Source organism: Oryzias latipes, chromosome 16 (genome assembly GCF_053564925.1).
Source record: "Oryzias latipes strain Hd-rR chromosome 16, Olatipes_Hd-rR_3.1".
Lineage (NCBI taxonomy): Eukaryota > Metazoa > Chordata > Actinopteri > Beloniformes > Adrianichthyidae > Oryzias > Oryzias latipes.
The window spans coordinates 4,510,090-4,534,032 of NC_136252.1; the positions used below are offsets into that span (position 1 = coordinate 4,510,090).

Here is a 23,943-nt window from a genome sequence, read left to right on the forward strand (position 1 = left end):
TCCTTTTTTAATGTTTGGATGCTGGTGTGCCGCAGGATTTTTGTCAAGGAGAAAGTGTGCCTTGGCTCAAAAAAGGTTGAAAAACACTGGGCTAGACCCACTTTTAGATTTACATAAACAGATACTGTTATAGAGTGGATTCTTAAAAAAATACATTCAAATAAGGTAAAAATACATTTTTTGTATCTTCTGGTTCCAGTGTAGATTCATTTATTTACCTTGGTTTATTAATATGGTTCAAAACAAAATGATTTGTAGATCCTGACTTGGAGCTATGTCTGACTTCTAGTGCAAAGCGGGAACATTGACTTTAACAGAAGCTGGTGACAAACCACATGACACAGCGAGGCTTCGTTCATGGCGTTGGAATCTTACATGTTGGCAGGTGATAACAGTCTCTGACGCTGGATCTCACTGACATGTTTTCCCGTTTCACATCGTGGTCAGTCTTAAAGGTCATTCGCAGACGTCTCACTGTCAATTTGCTGGTAATTTCAGGCTTTCTCATTACAGCCCAAGCATCTGTGACAGGGAACCTTTGAGGCTAAATTTATTACAGAAAAAGGCATGTATAGCAGGTGAAAATGTGTGGATCTGCACAGTGTGTGTAGATCTCAATCAACAAGAGTGAACAGTTGTTTGCAGAAGCTCGGGCCCCTTGAACTCATTCTTCAGCATGAGAGGATTGCAGGGAGTCTGTGCATGCTCCAATGTGTGAAAGGTTTCTGCAATCCACGTATTCATCGAGGCTTACCAAGCCATTAGACTGGAGCCCCACATAAGTAAGGGCCCTCAAAATAGTCTTTTTGTATAAACAAATCAAAATAATACTTTATTTTAATTGACCTGTAAAAAGAAACCATCTGGCACTGGAAAAAATGTGTTAATTTGTTGTGGTGTCTCTCTGGCTAAATATTTCTGACTCCATAGTTGCCTGAATGGCTGCAGGTTGAGCATGCACTTTATAATGCACTGAGAGCAAACAACATCCATAAAATGCTTCACAGTCTTAAACAAAAGCATCCTTGTCCTGCGTAGCATGTTAAATTAAAACACTACTCAAACTTTGATTAAACTTGTTACTTTTGCTTTATATGAACAGTAACAGCAGATTTTTCAACAGAAATTCTGAAAGACCCAGTCTGATGAAAACTGTGTTTTTGGTGTGTTTAACAGATTTTCGTGGCATTTTTCTGATGATGGAGGACATATAGGAGGAAAATCAAGCTCATCATTGCATTTCTGAGTATTTCTTTATTCCAATTGTTGTGAATCAGGAGCAGACGAAAAACTGTTGTTGGAAAAAGATTTTAGTTACTTAGAAAGTACACTGTATATCTAATGCATCCACTTGTAGACCAATAGATCCATGTACATCTTCATTTTTCATGTCTGAGCTAGCTGCGGTTAAAAACTGTACGGTTGGACACCTCCAATATTGTGCACCATTTGTGTTGCACCGCTAATGTTGGGTTGGGGGTGTGAGGGGTAGGGCTGTGCCGATGGACCTTGATGTCAGTCAGCCATCACGATGGCTCACTCGGCATGATTGACTAATGAAGTTAGGAGCGGACTACTTCTTTTCTGTTTTGTTTGTCATTTCTTTGTTAAAGTCACTTCCCTCAGTTTACACTATAAGGGCCGTATCTGACCGAGTGTGCTGTGCATCACAGTTCAAATTTTTTGATCATTGGTTTTGCATCGATTGTGATTTTTTTTCTGCACGTTTGCTGTGGTGTCATTGTATTGCCAATAATAATGATCCTGTGTTAATAAAACTTTGACTTGCTCCACGGCAGTCATCATTTTTGCTCGGTGAAACATACAGACTATGGTTAATCTTAAATCTTTGCAGGAATTGCTCTGTAAATTAAATTGAGAATATTACCGAAGCATACATGCTATTTTAAATACTCACTGTAGTCTATGCCAGAGACATGACGTGTGTTAGTATGTGAAAATACGGTGTGAGGCATTTGATCTTGACATTGTCAGAATCTTGTCTTTTTTTTACATGTTAATCACTGTACATTTATTTTACATTTTTTTGTACAAGAAAACAGGCCTTATTAATGAATTATTTGTATCTTATCGTAGTGTCTCGGGAGATCGTGCTCATTGTTACATAGATGTGTAGCTTTACAGCACTGAAGCGGCAGTTTAAACCCAGAATTCAGCGAACGTCAATTAACTTTTGTCTGGTTAATAAATACCTTTAAAGACAATTTTCAACAAAGAACAAGAACGGGAACAACATGGGATTTACATACCTAGACCATGTTTAAATTTTGTTTTTTCTTGGCAGAATTACCAACATGTTCACTTTGTCTGGTTTTAATTAGCTGTGAATTGGAGTAACTACACTCCCCGCTGTGCTGAAGACCCGCTCTGATGGAATACTGGTAGCACATATGCACAGATATTTCCGTGCTAATCTGGCAACCTTTTTTTGTTCATTTTTCACCAACTCAGTGGGTCCTCTTCCCAATCGAAGGCCATTTCCTGCAGGTAAATGCTCATTTCTGTCTGGGCCTTTTGCTCATCAGTGAGCGTGGCTGCAGCTGCTGTGGCTGCTCTCTTCACAAGAACGCTGCCTAAAGCCCACTTTTTGTCTAAGGCACGGTGGCAACGCCGGCATCTGGTCCCTCTCCATCTTCTCCAGCATGTGAGGGACCAGGTGTTCGCTACTTTTTTCCCCTCACGTGCAACCTATTGGAAAGCCCGGATGACGAAATTATAGTTTTTAAGAAGAAGAAAAAATATTTATGTAAAAAGATATATTAAAAAGTACACAACTCTTCTTAAGTGTAAGGACGCTACTTTTTTCCCCTATTGAAACCTATTTGAAATTGGGGCTGAGTCATTAGTTGGGAAATAAAATAACTAAAGTTATAAAGTAAAATAACAAATAATAATTTTATGATAAAATAATTAAAAATACCCCCCCCCCCCCCCCCCCGACGATATCATCGTCCATCCTGATGTTTTACTGTAAACATTGTCAACTGCCAATTTAAGGGACATCGCCCAACAGTAGTGAGGGGGCTGTAAGCTGGTGGGAGAGAGCTCTGATGGGGAGAGGGGCGGGTTGCTCTGGACCATCCAACAACTCAGAGGGGAATTCCTAAAGAACTCCTGCCGCTCTGCAGAAACTGTGTCCTAGAAAACAACGCAGGTTTTGGGCTTTGGCCAAAAACGACACCATCAAAATTAAAAGATCACTGGGAATGCTTTGAAAACAGATCGAAAGTAGATTGAAGTGAATCTTTAACTGAACTCCATAAATATGGTTTGTCTTTTCATACAATTATTTCTCTGAGGTTCATTGTTCTAGCAAAGAATTGTCCTGAATCCCTTAGTTTGGTAGACGAAAAGAAGACACAACCATTTTTTAAAGTAAAATATAGATTCAACTTGATGCTAAATTTAAGATCAAATCCCAAAGAAACACTGGAGATGCTGATAGTACCAAACTTGTTAAAAAGGATTTCCTCAACACCATCCAGGTTTGAAGAACTTGGAACTACATCTCATGTCTCTTTTACACCTTCTGTTACATGGTTGCTACAGAAAAAGCATTCCTTGTGCATGGAACTACATCAAATCCAAAGTGATCCCTTAAGTATCTGTGTGTTCCCACCTAAAAACTTCATTTGCATCTCATTATGGCACACCTAAGCTGCAGGAGTGCAGGTTTGCAGGAGTGAAGTAAGGCCAGCCATCGGTTGTGTGCACAGCCTGGCTCCCTCTACTGGCAAACAGGAAGTACTGATGATCACCCTCTGCTATTTCTGTTTAGAAGACCCTCAATAATGAAGGAGAATATAAAGAATCCTCTTAAATTTAGGAACTAAACTTTAATTTATTTTAAACATGTCTCAGAAAGTGTTTCATTTACTGCATGAGGCAGAGCTCTGCAACACCAGCTACACAATGGAGTCTATGCCATTCGAGACGGGTGAAGGAAATGAGACACTTTTTCCACAAACAGGGATGACTCCCCAGGAAGAACACTTTCAGGCATCCTGCAACCTCAACAGAAAGGGCCCCCTGCTGGTCAAATGTGTTACTGCTGTCTGTTAGAGCCCTAATATTTGGTGAAATAGACAGTTAAGATTTTTCGTTTAGCCTGTTTGCTGCCTTTAAAGGTGACAGGATGTTGTCTAACCTCAAACTAGTCGAGACAAAAATAACCTTGAGTGAGAGTTATCTTTTTGATAGCCTGGTATCAAAATGACCTCCTGATTTCTGAATACCTACCTGTGCTGCTGCTGACCCCAAATCCAAACCCAATCAGCTAATCCTCTTTTTGAACAATCACACTGCCATTTACACTACATTCCTTAAACGTGATGTTATTTGACCATTTTTAATACTATTTTCTTTGTTTACTTACTTTGATAATAACAATATGCAAGCAAATAACTGTCAATTTTTGTAAGGGAACAGAATCAAAAAATAAATTGGTCATGATTTTTTAGACAGAATGTCTGGTTAGGAAAAAGCCAGGATGAATGCACAGCGGGATGTACTCTAACCTCTATTATAATGTAGTCCGGGTGAATACTCGATTCTTATTGGCTGCTGGGTGTGCTTTAAAAAGTGACAATCCACAGTGATAAGGAATGCCTAAAAAAGTAGTTCCGGTCACATAGCCTAAATCTTTTGTATCACTGCTCTGCTTCTTTTAAACAAACTTTATCTTCATCATCTGGACAAAAACAAGAGGTAAGAGGAGAACTTTCTCTCTGAACTGATGCTCTATTTAACCATCGTGACCATCAGCATTTCTATATCGATTTCCTTTGCCACTGTAGTCGAGATCGGAGGTCTGAGCGGCGGCTCTGCCGCACTTCGCAACAAATACTCTGCTTTTTGTGAAAAAAGCGATTCAAACGGAAAAATAACAAGAATAAAGGACTAAAAACTGATTGAATATGTGTTTCTGTTGTAAGTGACCATGGTATAAGCGGGTTAATTGCCTTTGAAGTGTGCATTATCAGCATTAATGTCCCCCGCTTTGCGTTGGACAGTTCCGGCTTCTATGTGCCGTTTACCCTTACATGTTCAATAACCAAAGCATATCAAGGCCTGATCTTTATGTAGATCTGGGTTGGACCACTTTGGTATCCTGTCTGCCTGTTTTCTTATTGGAAGACAAACCTCATCCACCCCTAGATGAGATTGTTTTTAACTTCATTAAAATGTCCACTTTTTTCCACTGCCGGATCATTTTCTTAAACTGTGAAACAAATGGTTCCTTTAAGATCACAATATTTTTAACTTGACAATAGGAGAAAGGTAATTTTTTTCTCCTTTTTCCTCCATGGTTGATGCAGTTTGGAACTAAAAATCATCTTCCAGGATAGGTCTGCACGATATGAGGAAAACTTGCGATATGCGATATTGGTCATTAATATTGCGATAATGATATAAATTGCGGTATATAAACAAATAGCAAAAAAAAAAAAAACATCATTTCCATTTCACTGCAACAGTTTAAAAATTATACTCCAACTGACCCTCGTCGACGTAGGAGGAAAACATCAAACATAAAAGGGCACATCTGACTGATCAAAAACGTAAACGGGTCCTTCTGAATTTGTTAAATGCATAAAGGGATTTATTTCATTTGTTCAATATTTCAAGCTGCCATGAGATTGTTTTAGCACATTTAAGGTAATCATTTATTGCGATTTTTGCCGTCTTTTGCGGTATGCATATTGCACAGCTTGATTTCGCGATAACGATAAATTTGCGGTATATTGTGCAGGCCTATTCCAGGATATTACATTCTGTACGGTACATATTGTCTAATAGGCTTTTTGGTTAAGGTTAATAATATTGGGTTTAAAAGCTTGAGAGAAGTTTGGAGCACTTCTTGTAATTTCAAAGTTTACTTTTGAATCTTAATTTTTTCATTATCAGGATCCTTTTTTGGGTGAATTTATTGCACATGAGTTTTCAACCATGCTAGTAAACAGTCGAAAAAGGAATAGAGATGAAGCCCCACTGTGTAAACACCATGGACTAAATGCACATTCAAGTCCGCACATTTAGCGTGTTCTTGAACAACCACTATGAACATAGCATAGAAGGTTGCCTTTTAGTGCATTTTTTTGACTGATTGCTGTTTCTTCAGTCACAGTCTGGGGACTACAGATGAAAAATATCCTTTGGGCCAATTCTGGTGCATTGCTGCCATGCTTTTAATGTGCACTGTCCCTGTTAAACGAATAAATACAGAGGTTATAACGAACTGAGACAGCGCACAGTTCACTTCTGGTACCAGTGGAGCTCAAGCAAACCCTTACAGACAGGATTTCTGCAACAGCAAATCAGCAGACACAACAACAGAAGCTCCACCTGACCCATGGGTGCTGACACCGCCTGAGCCAGCCTTCAGGAGGACAACAGGATGCACAGATCTATCGTCGGTGCTGAAATGATCCAAATGTCCTCTTCTGAGCAGTCCAAAGCAAACAATAAAAATGTTTCTGTTAACCTTTGTGCTATCCTTAGATGACCCCACCCTAACATTGATGTGTTCTCCCTACCATGACAAAGGTGGATATAGGTGGAAAGATTTCATGTAATCCATGGACACCGGTGAAGATCATAAATCATTGAAGAAAAAAAGGTTCAGATCACTGTCTAGTGGGTCTAGATGACCCAACTCCCAATGTTAAAGTGCCTAGGATAGCACAAGGGTTAAACAAAAACAACAAAAAAGAAAATAAAGGAAAAAAATCCAAATTGCCAACAAAAAAATCGAATTTGCTTAGACAAAGAATTACAGAAGTAATGTTTTAATAGGCAATTGCTGGACCCACTCCATTGAAAATCCTGTTTTAATGTCCTTGCAGCATTTTTCTCATGATGGAGGACATATTTAAAAAATGTTAACTGCCTTTGTCTTTATTCAAATCATGACCAATCAGAAGCAGATGACGAAATGCAGCTTGAAAAAGCTCTCAGTTGTGATGTAGAATCTGAAATGGGCGGGCACTATCCCCCTGCTCCGTTCTTGCAGACAAATAGATCGATCCATGTACGTCTTCATTTTGTCCTCCAATCTGGATCTAAACTGTACAGCTGGACAGCTCCAATACGGCTCACCATTTTTGTTGCACCAGTAAAGTTAGCTGTGGTTTGTGAGGGGCCAGGGCTCCAGACTAACTTTTTTCACTAGGAGCACTGTGGCCCCTAAATGAAAATTTTAGGGGCACAACCTGAAAATTTAGGGGCGCATACCGTAAATCAACATGCAAACCAGATCTTCTAATTTCCACTGTATTATAAATACACTAAATAAAATAAATAAAGTAAATAAATACTTTAATTATAGATGCAAAAATTACAATCTGCTTTTTCAAATTCAGTGTCAGATTTTATTCTGCACTTTTGAAGATGCAACAAGAAGGTAAACTGACAGCAGCATCGCTGTCATGACAGAAAAAATAGTAAACAAAATACCATAAATTTAGAATAAAAAAAGTTTTTAGTAACAAGTGATTACCGTAATAACCTTTCGGTCATTTCACAGTTAAGAACAATACTTAAATGTATGTAAACATAAGGGGATGGAAATTCATGTTGGCGACACCAAATACGTGCAGCCAAGATGCACAATAATTTGAGATCACCCAGATGGACGTAACGCTGCACAGATCACCTGGTGTGAGACATATTTTTGTTTTTGCTCTAACATCACCTGTCAATCAAAACCAAAATATCACCAGAAAGGGGCGGAAGCAAGACCCCAACCTGACCAAACACAGCTGGAAATTTAGTACTGAACTGACTGAAAGCTGCCCTACAGACTACAAAACAATGCATTATGGGACATGCGTCCTGATGGGTTTTTGTAGTTCACAGATCAATTAAAATAATTTAAAATACCAACTGATTTAAAAAAGGCTACATACATCACAAAACATTGAAATAATTATAAAAGACGCATTTTCCACACGTGTTTTAAGTGCGTCTAAGACTAAATCGTGTTGTCGCTCACACGTGTTTATGTTCGAGCCCCGTTAGTTGTCACGCATGTAGGTGTGGGACATTTATGCTCCTCAGCTGACCATCTCCCGCGGGAGCGGTGTGCTGTCGTTACAGCCGCGCATGAGAGCCGTGGTTTGCTTCGCGAGTTTGAGACCCCTGCTGGACACTCTGGCACTGGTATACTAGCCGCAGGTCGAAAGAACGAATCAATAGTTCGCTAGCTGTTCATAGCTCAGACGCACATATCAGGTTGTGATGATTTGTCTCCGTTTCCTTCCCACAGACGTTAACGCGCACTCGATTATCTCTAGGCCCCGCCCCTCCACATATTTTAGCCACTTGCAGTGACTTTCCCTATTCTTCTCACACGCATTGGCCGCCTCAGGCATCACTCAATGACATGCGAGTGTGCGCTCGCGTGTGCTCCAGTCTCACGAGTGTGTGTGTCTGTCTGCGTGCGTGTGGGCTCGCGTCTCATTGATGATTTCATTGCTCATTTCATTGATCATTGACGGGCCGCTTCCACGTTTAATGAATAAAAAAATACGGAGGGTGGGGGAGGCAAATTTACTGGTCGCGCATGTGCGACTGGATGTAAAATTCAGTCGCACAGTCTCAAATTTTGGTCGCAAAATGCGAGCAAATGGTCGCAGTCTGGAGCCCTGGGGGCTGTAAGCCAGTGGGAGATGATGGCTTACTTCTGTGCCAACAGACACAACTCAGAGGAGAGTTTCTGATGAACTATTGCTGCTCTGCACAAACATTGTCCTAGATTGATTTTGCCTAAAAAGGGCATATTCATAATCAAAAGACCACTGGGAATAAATTTACTATAGATCAAAAGATGATTGAAGAGGGACTTTAAAGAAGACACACCTTGTAAAGAAACTAACAAATGAACAGAAAAAAAAAATAAGGCTTATTTTATTTTAATGCCAAAACCTAACGTACCACCAGTATGGATGATTATATTAACCCCATGTAACCATTTGTATCATATATGATACACAAAATTCTGAAACCACTATTAGCAGGATCCAAACGTTCCTTAAAAACCCATTACATATAACTTAGTACATGTTCTCTGCCCCGTAGTAAACCATCATTCCACTAGGGGCAGTAGAGGGTCTTCTCTCGTTCATTTCAAAATGGCTGCTTTCGTAAAATATAAAAAAAAGCTTTTGGTGGGAAACGATTTGCTAATTTTCAAAACTATAGTTATAATCAATTCATCCATTCATTATTTTAAATGACTACTTGTAGGTAAGGTCTAGGTATGTAAATCCCATGTTGTTCCCATGTTGTTCCTACCTGTTGTAAAATAATATCAACTGTGTAAAAGAATTTTATCCATCATGTTTGAAATGTCTTGATCAAATTTGACACAGTGGATAAGCTCAGTTGCCTTGTGGTAGAGTGTCCGCCCTGTGACTGGAAGGTCGTGGGTTCAAACCCAGGCCGAGTCATACCAAAGACTCTAAAAATGGGACCCAGTGCCTCACTGCTTGACGCTCAGCATTAAAGGGTTGGATTGGGGGGGTTAAACCACCAAATGGTTCCTGAGCGCGGCTGTGTCTGCAGCTCACTGCTCCCCCAGGGGGTGGGTCAACTGCTAAGAACAAATTTCACACACCTAGGTGTGTGACAGATATAGGGACTTTAACGTTATAAATAAGGAGCTTTTTTCCTGAATCCTCATGTATCACAGGGTTTGGAAAACATCTTAATTAAAAAAAAGGATTTTCTGTCAATTCTATACAGGGAGAAATAATTGATTGCAAGAATCAACTTCATTAAAATGGCAGAAAAAGGAATCTCACACTTGACTTGTAGAAAATGTAGTGCATTCTTGTGTCTAAAAAGAAACCTGCAGCGGTCAACAACACTTATCCCTCCTTGGCACTGCTGCCCCACATTTTAGATAAATTCATTTTTTCCACCTACGGATGATCTGGGCATGATCCCAGCCTTGTGCATGAGCAGAGCACCACACCTAGCATTGAAAAACAATTGTCTCAAGCAGTTTCCCTTCCTTTAATGAAAAATGTGGATGTCCTGCTGAGCTAAGAAGACAATAATTGTTGTCTGCAGAGGAAAAGCTTTCTGTTTACTGTACAGTTTGTGCGTAACGGTGCAGCTTAGTTTCCTTTTAAGTCACTGTATCCTTGTCCAAGTTAATTGTTCCTCTGAGGACTGACATTTAAAGAGGTGCAGTATGGAAACAGGCTGCAGCGAAAGCAGAATCACATCCTCGAACAATGGAATTCCAATTCACTGTAATAAAGCCTGTTATATTTAATTTCTTAGAGTATCGGTCTCTCTTCAGTCTTCATGTTGAAATCCAACACTGTACAATGCTCCTAATCTAAGTTGTTAAGCTAAAATCCTTAATTGTAAGATAATTAAATCTCATTTCTATTGTCGTTGCACTAACAGCACACGAAAACAGCTTTTCCACACATAGTTGGTAAAAACTGACTTCCATTCTCAAGAAGACAAGGAAAATAAAACGAAAGGAAAGCTATAAAGGACTCAAATGATATACAATTATGAAATTTAGATGGACGGCTGGGGCTTTGTAGATCTGATGCTCCTTCCATTTCAATATCATCACTTCCACGGTGCTCTTTGGGAGGTTTAAAGCTTGGGAAATCTTTTCCATCCAAATTCAGCTTTAAACATCTCCATAACAGAATCTGGGACCTGCCTGGTGTTCGTTGTTCTTCATGATGCTCTCTGTGCTTTGAACAGACCTCTGAGACGATCACAGAGCAGGAGCATTTATACAGAGACTTGATGACATGTAGGTGGATTCTATTTATCATCGTTAGTCATTTAGGTCAACTTTGGATCATTCAGAGATCCTGCACTAAAAGGAAAGGGGCGGAATCATTTTGCAATATTTAGGGCCGAGCACGTAGGGCAGGGACCCTATTGTATGTAAAAGGTTTATTATTTTTCTTCTTTTTTTACTTCTGACAAAAGATTCGCCTTTTTGGGGCTTTTAACATACCTAAAAACTCACCAAATTTTTCACACGATGCTTGTGCAAACTTTTTTGCGACTCTTGAAAAATTTCGTATTTTATGGGTTCAGCACTGAAAGACTGCTTTTTCATTTTTTTTGTATGTCTTTTATACATCTTTAGTACTAATCATTGCTTTTTATTTTTATTTATCCAAAATGCAATTAACTCAACATTTTATCTTTTTTTTTTTTCCAAACAAAACATATGAATATGCTCCAAAACAAAACCCAACCTCACTACACTCCTACAGATGTAACATAGGATAATAAATATCCCTTATATCCTTTTTTTTTTAATCAATGTTGGAACTTCTTTTCCTTTCTATACATCCAATGAAATTAAACTACAACACCAACAAACACAACTGATAGCAATGTCTCTAAAAATGATGTGTATATATGCAGCACCTTTAAACACCAAACAAAAACTAATGCTTCCCAATAAAAACACAAAAAATGGAACACAAAATGTAAAACCCAAATTAGAAAATGAAATCTTAAAAATACATGTTTTTAGCAGCTTTTTAAAATAAATCACCAAGTCAACCCTTCTGAGGGTGTATCTGATCTTTTCATGACAGTCTGGACGACACAGATCTGATCTTTTGAAATGCGACCTTCCTCTGAACGGCCAGGCCACATGTATCCGACCCGTAAGTCATCGATACGCTACAAACGTCATAATTCTGCGTTGAAGTAGGCGGGAACAAAAACATAAACATCAACCATGGCGGACGATGCTGCTGAGACCAGTCAGTGGAAGGGAAGCGAGGTCACCGATTTGATTAATATTTGGGGTGACAGCTCTATTCAGGCCAAACTCAAGGGCTCTTATCGCAACCGGGCGGTTTTTGAAAACATTTCCAGCGAAATGGCCGAGCGTGGTGTTGAACCATGACTTTTTTTTCTCCCTTTCCGACCGTGGTCAGAAGCGCGGGGGACAGAAGGTGGATCGTCCTTCGGTGTTCACTTCCCGTTCGGACCCTCAGATTCTCCAGAGCGGGTTAATAAAGAGTCAATAGCGTTTATTCTGGGGGAAACCTTCTTTTATTACCGTTCTCCTTCCTCCATAATACACAACATGAATGTGCGCACCCGACACACTTCCTCTGCCCCTCTCACTCCCTCCTGCACTGCACGCGATCTCTCCTCTCTCTTACACGCGCGCGCAGCCCCAGCACATACACATCCCCATTCCACAACAGTGGGTCCAGACGATCCTGGCTGGTGAAAATGAGAAGATTGTAATTGTGCTGGCTCCTTTTTGAAAATGAATGTAATAATGCAAAAAGAGCTCCGCTGTTGACAACACTGTTGTTGACATCCATTGTTAACGTTAGCTACTTCCGCAAACAACGAGTGACGTCGTTCACCGTTGAGTTCTCTTCTGCGCATGCGGGTCAATTCTGGGTTATTTCACGGTCACACAGGAGATCACAAAAATTTGGATTTATTTGGAAATGTGAATAGTTTTGCAAAAAAAAAAAATCGCATTTTAAAAAAAAAATCGGAATTGAGTATTAGGCCCTGCAGTGTGAACGTAGCCTTAGACACAGATGGAGAACCATATCAACTGGATTAGCAACAGGGTGGCATGTTTAGGTTTAATTAGGTTAAAAACTTACAGCACTAGATAACATGAAGCTGTTCATGACATTATTGACCTAAACATGTAAACATACAGTTCCAATAATCAAATTAACATGAAATAATGCATAGATAAGCACCTTCATCTCAAAACACAACCACATTCATTAAAATTGTTTTGACTATATTTTTTTTAAAAGATATAAACAAGGTGGTGGGGCAGGTGGGGGGGGGGATTGCAGGTAGCATGTGTGATGGAAATGTGTGATGGAAATGGTGGCTGAGGAAAAAGATTAGGTTGATTCATTGATCATGCCTACAGCGCCCCCTTTTGGTGAAAATAGGAATTCAGCCAAATACTTGGAAATTGTGTAGAAAAATTACGAATTCCTGTAAACACAGAAGCTTTTTGCAGATGTTTGTGCAGTTTCGGAATATTAGGTTGCGGTCGTGAGGCCGCGACTTGGATGTCGAATTACCGAATGCGACGTCTCGACTCTTCCTTTGTGCGAAGCGGGTGGTTGCGGCGACGCAAAATGACTCCAGTGGGACGTTGTTCGTGGGGCGGTTGCACATGCTCGGGCCCGCTAAATGCTTCTTGTAACTTTAATTCAGTTTTTTTTTTGGTTAAACAAGTTTGAAATATCCAATAAATTTCGTTCCACTTTATGATTTTGTCCCACTTGTTGATTCTTCACAAAAACTACAGTTTATATCTTTATTTTTGCAGCCTGAAATGTGATAAAAGGTTGAAACGTTCAAGGGGCCGAATACTTTCTCAAGGCACTGTATCTATGATAATATGTTACCTTTGGCACACTAAAGAACGAAGGTTTTATCAAATATGAGTTATTTTCGCAGCCCTTTTTCCTACTCAGTAGTAAGACGGCTCGATCTCTGAGGCCCCGCCTTTCGCTCCTTGTGGGTGCCGCCCATTTCATGACGTCAACCTAGAGTCAGGCTCAGCAGCGTGTCTGCGTTTCGACCGTGAAAACAAACATCTGAACTTTAGCAAAGGTGGACGTGCGTATTGTGGACAAAAAAGGAAAGAGTTTTTGCCGAACACCGTTAGCTCTGCAGAGAAAGTGGATGTTAGCCTGGGGGCGGAGCTTGCAGCACAGACTCTTCCTGGAAGGAGCGGTTATTCACTTATCTACATCACAATATAATAGAATAGAATAGAATAGCTTTATTGTCATTGCACAGAATACAACTAAATTTAGCAGCAGCTCCCTTGTGCAAAGAAAGCAAAAAAAAGAAAGCAACATATAAAGCAAACAACAAATCTGTAAAACAGTTAGAAATCCGCTGTTATTTTCTGTCCGTATTCAGGGTTCAGACAGCTGTCTCTTAGCCTGTTGTATTTTGCTCGTATTGACTTGTATTGCCTCCCAGAGGGCAATAAGTCCAAGAGGTGGTGTCCAGGATGAAGCCCATAGCCTCACCAAAGACAGATTCCACTGTGGAGTCTGACTTTGGCGAGGCTATGGGCTTTATGTAGGCATCGAGAGAGGTAAATGCTGGGCAGAGAGCAGCCGATGATCCCTTTCTGCTGTCCTAACAACCCTCTTCTCTTCCTCTGTGCGGGTGGAGAACCGCAGCGTTGTAGCACGTTACTAGACTATAGAGCGGTAGCCGGTCACCAGTAGCTGGGTGCTCGGGTCCTCAGTACTCTCTAGAAGTGGAGCTGCTGCTGAGCCTTCTTCACCACTGCTGCTGTGTTCACGAGAGGTCTGCTGTGATGTGAAGGACTCGATGCTTTCCCTGGATTAGGAGGGGCTGGTGCTCAGAGCGCAGAACGCTAAAAAATGCATGAATGGATCAAAACACCGCTTTGGGGTTGTTTCTTGTAAGGATGGAACAATATAATAAAGTTAGAAGTTAAAAAAAGTTGGTTTTTCATGATAAAGGCCCTTTAATAAAAGGCTGGTAAGTGTGGATAAAAGAAGGTTGTGCAGAGGAAAATGTTTGTAACAGTACGTTAGAGAGATCAGCAATATCAGCCTTTTTTTGCTTCATGCTTTATTTCTTACTTGAACCTAATCCTGGGATTTTTTCCTGCAATCTCTTCCGACAATAATCCCCTGTTGGAACTTGGAAGAACTAGTGAACAATAAAAAAGCAAAAGAAGAAGAATCCCGCTCACTGCCACTCCCTGCTTGTCTGGGTTGAACACCACTGGCTGAATGCACGTCTTCTGATTCATGTGTAAAAGGATGACAGCAAACCCAACACATTCATCCATCTTCAAGTCCAGTTCAGTCCTGTGCAGGGTCAAAGGTTACTGGAGCCTTTCCATCCATCTTAATGACAACGGTGGGGTGTTAGCAATCACAGAGTCACACACTTAGATACACCGACACCTAGGCTGAATTATCTCCCTACCCCTCCAATTTTAAGGGGAATTTAGAGGGGTAGGGTTGTCCGGAAACTATTTTTTAAGGGCTAACCCTCCCAGCCGAGGGAAACCGAACTCTCCACCGTGAGGGTGTTCCGCGTCGCGCTGTGCCACGAAGGAGGAGCACTTTCCTTTGCTATGGGATTCAAACCAGGAACTCACAACACCACGGTACAGCTCCAAACCAACCACATGAAGAAGTTTTCCCTATTTTCCACATTTCCTGCTCATTCAAACCAAGTCCACAAGTCCCATTAGTGCAGAAGCGCCTTCATTCATCCTACCTGCAATACGAATGACTGCCCTCTCGGCTGGATCCAGGACCTCCCCTGAGGCTGACTTGGAGCGCTTAACCCTCTGGTATTTGGACAGATTCCAGGGCAGAGTGTCTCCAGGACAGGGGGCGCTGCTCTTCTCTTCAAGGCTCTCCTCCCGTGGAGCTCGGTCCTTGCATCTGTCTTTTTTGGTCGCCATTTCCTATCATATGGAGACATAAAGAGTCAAAGTCGCAAAGAAGTTTGAACAGACAAATATATATTTATCTATATTTGCACTGCCTCGTTGGCTTATCGTCTACATGCTCAGCACTTTTGGTGAACAACAAAACCGATCCAGAGGCACTTTCTGTACTAGGCAACAATTCACTGTTTTCCTTTTTTCATCATCCAAATAGGGAATATGTGTTAAGAAATGATCCACAGCTCCCACTGACCATCAGGAAAATCCTAATGAACACAAAATGAAAAGGGAAGAAATATTTCACTAGGATTTCTTATTTAACAATTGGAATATAACACCAGTGCAAATGTAGACATGTTTACTGGTTTATTGATTATCCGTGTTTTTAGCACACAGTCTGGCCTCTGACAGCAGTACCTTCTGAAAAAGATGTTCTGCAGCCTTTAAGTCTGAAGTCATGTTGACTTTAGTTATGGCTTTATTAAAGAAAGTATCAGATGTGAATTTTACTTTGTGTGGCAAGATGTGCACATAATGCATAATAATAATAAAAATGTATACTTTTAAAATCTGAACATGAACAAAAATGTGATATTTGTCTGAAACAATATGAAATAAAGGTGCTAGTAAACAATAAGAATTAGGGCCAGCAGGCCAGCAGGCCAGCAGGGGCAACAGGGGCAGCAGGCTCTCTAGTCAAACTTTTCCTGCAGTCAACTCAGCCTCACTTACTGTACTTTAGCTGAACTTTATCACGAGTTAAAACCCAAAACAGCTAATGTCAGGGTTCTCCCATATGCAAAACTGCACACACACACATTAACTGAACATTATGCTTATCAGCAGAAATGCACATATTTGAATGTTTTTATTGATAAACTAAGAAGGGCTCTTTCTTCTGTGCAAATAAAAATGGAACTTATGGAAGAAATCATTAATTTAGTACAGCAGCAACGTTTTGAAAAAATGAAAGATAATAACCGGATAAGAAATTATGGTTTTAAGACCCTTCACAGAGTTGCTCCAACATTTGCATTTAGGTTAAATATTCCCCAATAGGGATCTAGATCAGTTAGAAACTGACAGCTGAAAATAATTTCCGTTTTATTTAAGATATGATGCAAACACAGTGTTAAAGAGTCACAAAGGTTGAATAATTCAGCTGAGCCTGAGGGAAATGTTGGCTGAACCAATCTTAGTCGGTCAAGTTTTTTGGAGTTAAGACAACTCCAAGCAGAGGTCAGCATTTGTACAGACTATGTGTGGCAACAAATAGCTGTAGATGTTCATGGGATACTGGATACCAGTTTAAACTCTGGATTCATGCAGATGAAACCATCACATGTGAGTTTAACTGCAAACATTCCAGTTCGTCACAGATGAGCCATAAGAGGACAGGTCAGAAGAATTCGACCGTTTCTGCACCGTCCTCAGGAGCATCAATCCTTGGTGTCCTGACGATGCAGTCATGCACCAGATAATGTGAACACCACCACCACGACATCCCAGCTCTTCATCAGGAAAGTTGGTACCCGGAAGCGCGTGCACAGACAGACTTCTCCTTACCTTTCCTCGAAGCTGGATCAGTGCGTGAAAGCTCGCCCGGCGTGCGTGGCGTCTCACCGCGTCCTGCGCGCTCTCACCAACCCAAACAAATGAAGGTGGCAGAGGGCCCGCGCTTGTGACGGCGCACGGCACGTGTCCGCAGGGGTCAGCGGAATCGGCCGCTCCTTTTACGGAACGCAGCGCCGCTGGCTGAAGAGGAGGAGGCAGCGCGCACGAGCCGCAGTCATCTGTGACCTTCCTCCCGCCTTCAGCATCCCCGCACCGGACGCCGGTACTTGGCAACGCCTCAAACCCTGCAGGTCAAAGCCGAAACAGTCTTCTGCTGCGGCATGGATCCCTACCGCAGAGCCGCGGAGGAGGCGGTGTTAGAGTAGCAGGAGCCGCGGCAGGCTCCGGTGCTGCAGCGGCGGAAAGCGGGATGACTCACGGTTCGATTAGTTTGCCTGTCTGCCCCGGCCGGGCGGGCAGAAGGCTGGGGTGTCTGCAGGTTTCTGCAGAGGCTGAGCTGCCTCACAGCAGTGCCGGTCAAAGGGAATGCGGGGGCCGTTCTGTGGTGTCCCTCCCAAAAGAAAAAAAAGGAAAACCACAATGGGGGGGTCCTCCCCAAAAAGGTTTTAAAGAAGTTTTTTACCAAGTACTCGTGAACTGCACCCAAAAGGAAAGATGGAATATGTGGTGTTTGAAAAGGGTCACTCTGATGAAAATGATGTTTGGGGCCTTAAGCTTTTTGCTCTGCTCCATTCTGATGCATCCATTTGCAAACAAGTAGATCCATGAACATCTTTGTTTTGTCGTCAGAGCTCGAAACTGAGGCCCCAAAACTGTATGACTGGATAGCTCTGACATTTCTCACCATTATTGTTGCACCGGTAATGTAAGTTAGGGGGTGTGAGGGGCTGTAAGAGAGCATGTAAACAAAAGGATGATGGGAACTGGTAGCAGGCTCACTCAGCACCAACGATCCCACCCATAACTCAAAAGTGAATTTCTAATGAACTCCTGCCGCTCTGCAGAAACATTGGCTTAGAAAGCTACACATTTTGTTTTATTATTAATAACACAAAAGAAAGCATCACACCATCATAGATAACTGTACCATATTGTGTACACACAAAGTTGCAGCGCTTTTATCATATTAAACAATACACTTTTCATCCTGTTCTTATGAGGTGTACCTTGTACATTTTTAAATATGGTCCATGGCGTATACTTGTATGCCTCTTTCTACCTATACCAAATCGCTTTACAGTCCCAGTCCCATTCACCCAGTCACACACACATTCACACACTGGTGGCGGCTCTGCTGCCGAACACTGGCGCCAACCTCTCACCAGAGGCAAGGTGGAGTTCAGTGTCTTGCTAAAGGACACTTCAACACGTGCGTGCAAAGCAGGAATTGAACCTGCAATTTTACGATCAGGGGTTGACCGCCCTACCACTGCAACATAGCAACCCCAGTTGCCCAAATACTCTTTTCAATGATTCTGTTGGTATTTTTTTTCAATGCTTTATTAATTTTATAGTAAAAATGTATGATGAAAGATGTATTCTGATATAAGATTAAATATTAAGGTTTTATAATTAAAATGTACAAGAGTGCATAGTGAGAGTACACAATAGGATTTTATGAGTTTTAAAAATATCTCTAAAGCAAATGAGTAGATAAAGGTTCTTTAACCTTTCTTGGTTCTTTTCATGGTTAGTGTTCAGGCTCTCCCTTGTCACTGTCTCACCTGGTTTCATTGGCCAGTTACCCACAGCTGGATTCATTTAAGTTTTTTCCAACCCATGGGAAAATAAGATGACTCCATCTCGGAGGCCCCGCCTTGAGTGACCGGGGCAAATGTGAAACTTGCGACGGCCTCGGCTGATTTTCACCCAGGGAAACAAACATCATCCAAACTTTTTTACAAAGATGGATGTGCATAGTGTGCATTAAAAAGGAAAGCGTTTTGGTCGATCACCACTAGCTCTGTTAAGAAAGTGGGCGTGTCTGTTAGCCAGGGGGCGGTGCTGGCAGTACAGACTCTTCCTGGAACGGGCATTGTCACAATGTGAGAACCTGCTGGTTTTCGTGGATTGGGAGGGGCTGGTGCTAAGAGAGCAGGTTTTTAGAGGAAATCTCTAAAATGCATGAACAGATCAAAATATCGCTTTGTTTTTTTGTGAGGAATGAATATAATGACACACTTAAAAGCTCAAAAAATAGATTTTGTTTGGTATAGGCCTGAACAGCATGCAGTATGGTCATTTAGTTTCTGAAGTAATATTTGATTTTTTACAAAGTAAATAAAACATTGTATTAATTTTTCTATTCAGTTATTGAGTTTCAAGTTTCTCAAATTGTGACCATAAAACATGGGATGTGGAAGATCCTCTGTGAGCCTTGGCATATGGTAACCCTTGTGCTATCCTAGGCACTTTAACGTTGGGAGTTTGGTCATCTAGAACAGTGTTTTTCACTAGTGTGCCGTGGGAGATGGTCAAGTGTGCCGTGGACAATTGCCCTCATTGACTGATCTAAAAACATTTAGCATCTCCAGGATATCAGCTCTGTGTTCATCCAAACAAACCCTGATAAAACACTGAAAAGGTATGAATATGAAAGGTTGTAAAATACTTTTTTCTTTGTGTTTATTTGATTCTATTAAAGACATTTTGATAAGAATGATGGTACCTCAATTTAGCCGCAGCTTCAGCTCTGTTTTAGGAAAAGTCCCTCCCCTTTAACTGTCTCCACCAATCATTCCTGGAGGTTTAGTCACATGTCATCAGTCTGACCAATCAGAAGTGGTTAAAATCTTCACTTCCTTGTTCCAATTTAGCTCAAAATGTCTCTCAGTTCTAACAAAAATACCAGCTAAAGCTCGTCTTTAGCGGTGTAGCTTTCCACAGAATCCGGTGTCAGACCGTGGAACAAGTGAACAAAACAATGAAGCTCAGAGAAGAGAGTCGGCGGATTTTTCTACTACATCTCCCATGATGCATTGGGTTAAAGTGACAGAGTCTTAGCGCACAATGAGTCTCTCCTCTTAATGACTTAAAACAACAACAAACACACATCGAACAGTTTTTAAATCTTCTAACTTAACTTTTATTACACTTTCTAGAAAAAAAAAACTGCAGCTTCCAGCTTTTTGTGCCACAATTATCACAAAAATACACGTGAGATTGTGGAGGGGGCTTTAGATCAATACAGACTATTTTTCCTTTTTTTTTTTTTTGGATGCTGGTGTGCCGCGGGATTTTTGTCAAGGTTAAAGTGTGCCGTGGCTCAAAAAAAAGTTGAAAAACACTGATCTAGACCCACTGACAGTGCTCTGAACCTTTTTTCTTCAATGATTTGTGATCCTCACTGGTGTCCATGGATTACATGAAATCTTTCCACCTTTATCCACCTTTGTCATGGTAGGGAGAACACATCAATGTAAGGGTGGGGTCATCTAAGATAGCACAAGGGTTAAACTAATGTCCTATTAGCTGTCATGCACCAAGGTGTGTCAACATTTGTTCTCCGCATTTGACCCATCCCCTGAGGGTGTGGTGAGCTGCAGATGTACCCATGTTTGGGAACCCTTTGGTGGTTTAACCCCCCAAACAACTCCTTCATGCTGAGTGTCAAGCAGGGAGGCATTGGGTCCCATTTTTAGTCTTTGATTTGACTGAGTCTGAATTTGAGCTCATCACCTTCCATCACAGGGTGGACACTCTACCGCAAGGCCACTGAGCTGAGAACTGAGAAAACAAGGAAAACATTAGAACATTTATTTAATTTTTTTTTTTATTATGGACAATATTAGCAAAGTTTAAAACATTTCTGATTGAACTAAAGACACATTATTTTAAGAAAGGCTTGTCCCTCAAAACCAGAGCTTAATGTGCATTTAGGTACATTATCCTGTTGAAACTTATTTTCACAAACAAGCAGCAGAATGCCAGCAGCTCAAAATGATGGGAGACCTCTTTGGAAAAATAGTTCCAACACTCTACAAAACACAGGGACAGTGAATTGGATCCAGAGGAGAAATAAACTGTAAACTGCACATCACCATCTAGTGGACTGAGTCTGATGGTTCAAGCAAAACGCATGAAAAGTCAACGAACAGCAGATGCTGAAGGTGAATTGGTTGTCACATGGTGCGAAACCTTGGAGATTAAAATTAAAAAACAACTTCCAAAATAAAGCTACACCTAAACAAACACAATTTACAGACTTACACCAATAAAAACAGTGTTTTGGGTGTTTTTAACATGTTCTTGTGGCATGTGAGTACACATATGGATGTATTTAAGATTACATTTGCGTTTCTGAGTATTTCTTTATTCAAATTGTTGTAAAACAGGAGCAGATAAAAAATGTCATTTAAAAAGAGCTAATTTGTTACATTGAAAAGGGTGGGCCAAGAGCTTCCTGCTCTGCTCCATTCTGATGCATTCACAAGTAGACAAAACAGATCCATGCAGGGCTTTGTTTTCCACGTCTGAGCTAGCATCTGACTCAAACTGTATGGCTGGATAACTCCGATATGGCTCAACATTTTTGTTGCTCTGCTAATGTTAGGTTAGGTTTGTTAGTGGCTGATGGCTAGCAGGAGAGCATTTGAAAAGATGGATGATGGGCTCACATCGTCCCGCCCACAACTCGGAGGTTTATTTTTGATGAACCACTCCCTCTGTACAAAAACTTCAACCTAGAAAACAATACAGGATTATTATTTTTGGCTACAAATGACATATTTTTTCGTGTCATTTAGCATGACATACCTTAGCGGTCTTTCTTTTTCAACTCACAAGTAATACAGAATGAGGCCACCACACCTGCAGCAGTGAGCACCACAGGTCTCCTAAAGTCTGAGGCAGCTCTCACACAAAAACATTTCAGGCAGGAGTTAATAAAGAGAAGGTTTTGTTTGTAATTGTGCTCACAACCGCTTTTTGATGTTAAGATTTAAGTCTCCTTCCGTTCTTATAGTTTACCCCTTTGTAAGGCTGCTGAATGTAGTTATTGGTTCAGTCATTCAGCTTCTTGCCTCAATTTGTTGTAATTTATTTCCTGGTGTGTGACCCCAAGATGCTACCACATCAGCCTGGGGAAGACACTAAAAATGTTTTACTCCGTTTTGAGAGGATTGCAAAGACTTGGGGTTTGGCGTACTCTGAATGGGCATACAGACTTGTACCTTTGTCAACTGGAATGACTCTAGCAGCCTACTCAGCGATGGATGAGGACTTTTCAGACTCCTATCTTGATATCAAGGAGGCTTTTTTGGCCAAATTTAATGTTTCAGCTGAGACCTATACAGGCAACCTTTCAGAGACGCTAATGTCCCAGCAGGGGAGTTGCCTACAGAGACCTTTCATCGTCTTAGGGGTTCATATCGTCGATGGATACGCCTGAACAACGTGATATAGAAGACATTGGAGAAATCATCCTCTTGGAACAGTTTCTTTGCACCTTACCTCCTGATGTACGTGCTTGGGTGAAGGAGTATGAACCACCAACTGGGATGGAAGCAGCTGCTGTAGGAGGGTGATGGTTTTCTCAGAGGAATACTTTTTACATTTAAATGAAACTTTGATTTAAATCAAATTTGTTTATTTTAAAAATAAAAAAAAACGTATTCATGAATAATCCGATTCAAAATAAGGTTTGAATAAACACTATGGAGATATTAAATGGTTATATTAACATACATTTTCAAATAGTATTGATTTTCATAATCTCAGAATATAGATTTTTCTTCCTTTTTTGCATGATATAGATGTCATGCTGTTCAGTTTATTCTGATGCTGAACCTAAATATTTTGCCTATATGGGAGATTGGAGGGCATAGAAAATTTTGCCCAAACAAATGTCCATTTTTTATTTTACTCATCACAGCATTTCTTCTCTTTTTTTGTACAAAAGAAATGCTGCAATTATTTTTTAGATGTTTTTCAGTTATAGCACAGACTTAGACAACTGTAAAGCATGCTATACTGCCCACAGGAGCAGCTTTTATCATTATTTATGCTGTTTAGTCAAAGGATAAAAACTTTTTCTGTGTTTTGGTACATCTAGTTAAAGGGATTATTTAAAACAAAATCAGCCCAAACAAGCTCCTTTATTTTCTCTTCATGATTATTGATACTGTAAATGCTGCTCAGTACAGCTGCAAGACACTTGTGACCATAGTAGCTTTAGCCTGCATGCTTTCCAAGCCTGTTTTTATCACGGCTATAACGTACCTGCTGTCTCTCAACCATTTAGAGAAACTTTTCTTCATTCACACCACATCTTTGTCCCTTTTGTGTTTTCTGTTTTGAGCCCCAGAGTGTTTTTTCTTTTGCCTTTCCATTTAATCCTGTCATCAGATGATCTTACATGACTTTCAACCCAGAAGGCACTCCAGTGACCACGCCCCACATTACTCACCACCTTCTGCTGCTCCCACAGAACCTCCAGCACTGCTAATGGATGAGCCGATGCAGCTGGGTCGTGGTCGTCTGTCTCCCTCAGAGCGTGTGCGGCGGATGACGGAAGGTGAGTGCCTTTGCTGTGGACAGCGGGGTCATTTCTGCAGGGATTGCCCAAACACCACCGCTCGTCATTAAGAGTGGGCACACTGGCGAGTGGTGGCCAAGTGCCCACTAGATCTACTTCCTGTCTCCTGGAGGGTCAAATTATGTTTGAGGGTGGGGGGATTCCTGTTTGGGCTTTATTAGACTCAGGAGCACCCCTCCGGTGTCATCTTTCCCACAGTGTGTTCACCTGCCCTCCCTGATGTGCGCACCTGTTTGTAATTGTTCAATCTGTCCTCATGTTTATCGTCTGCCCCTGTGTCCGAATAACTGCCCTAACCCCTTTATAGTGCACTATATAGTGCATTTTGTAGGGGTGTCTGAATCTACATTTCAAAAAA

The 23,943-nt window shown here is 41.0% G+C and overlaps 1 protein-coding gene across 7 annotated transcripts in view; it reads right to left on the reverse strand.

Moving 5' to 3' along the window:
• The window catches only part of LOC144984513 (plectin-like), a 161,602-nt gene extending 138,018 nt beyond the window's left edge, over positions 1–23,584 (reverse strand). For 6 of the 7 annotated variants that reach the window (XM_078933212.1, XM_078933210.1, XM_078933211.1 and 3 more), the window contains exons 1-2: positions 17,042–17,553; positions 15,301–15,493 (exon numbers count right to left, since the gene is read on the reverse strand). In XM_078933212.1, coding sequence (XP_078789338.1) covers positions 15,301–15,490 — 190 coding nt within the window. In that variant the 5' untranslated portion in view covers positions 15,491–15,493; positions 17,042–17,553. Of the gene's footprint in view, positions 1–15,300; positions 15,494–17,041; positions 17,554–23,456 lie in introns of those variants that run through there. The other variant, XM_078933206.1, reaches the window with a different exon arrangement.
• Between the last annotated feature and the right edge of the window lie 359 nt (positions 23,585–23,943).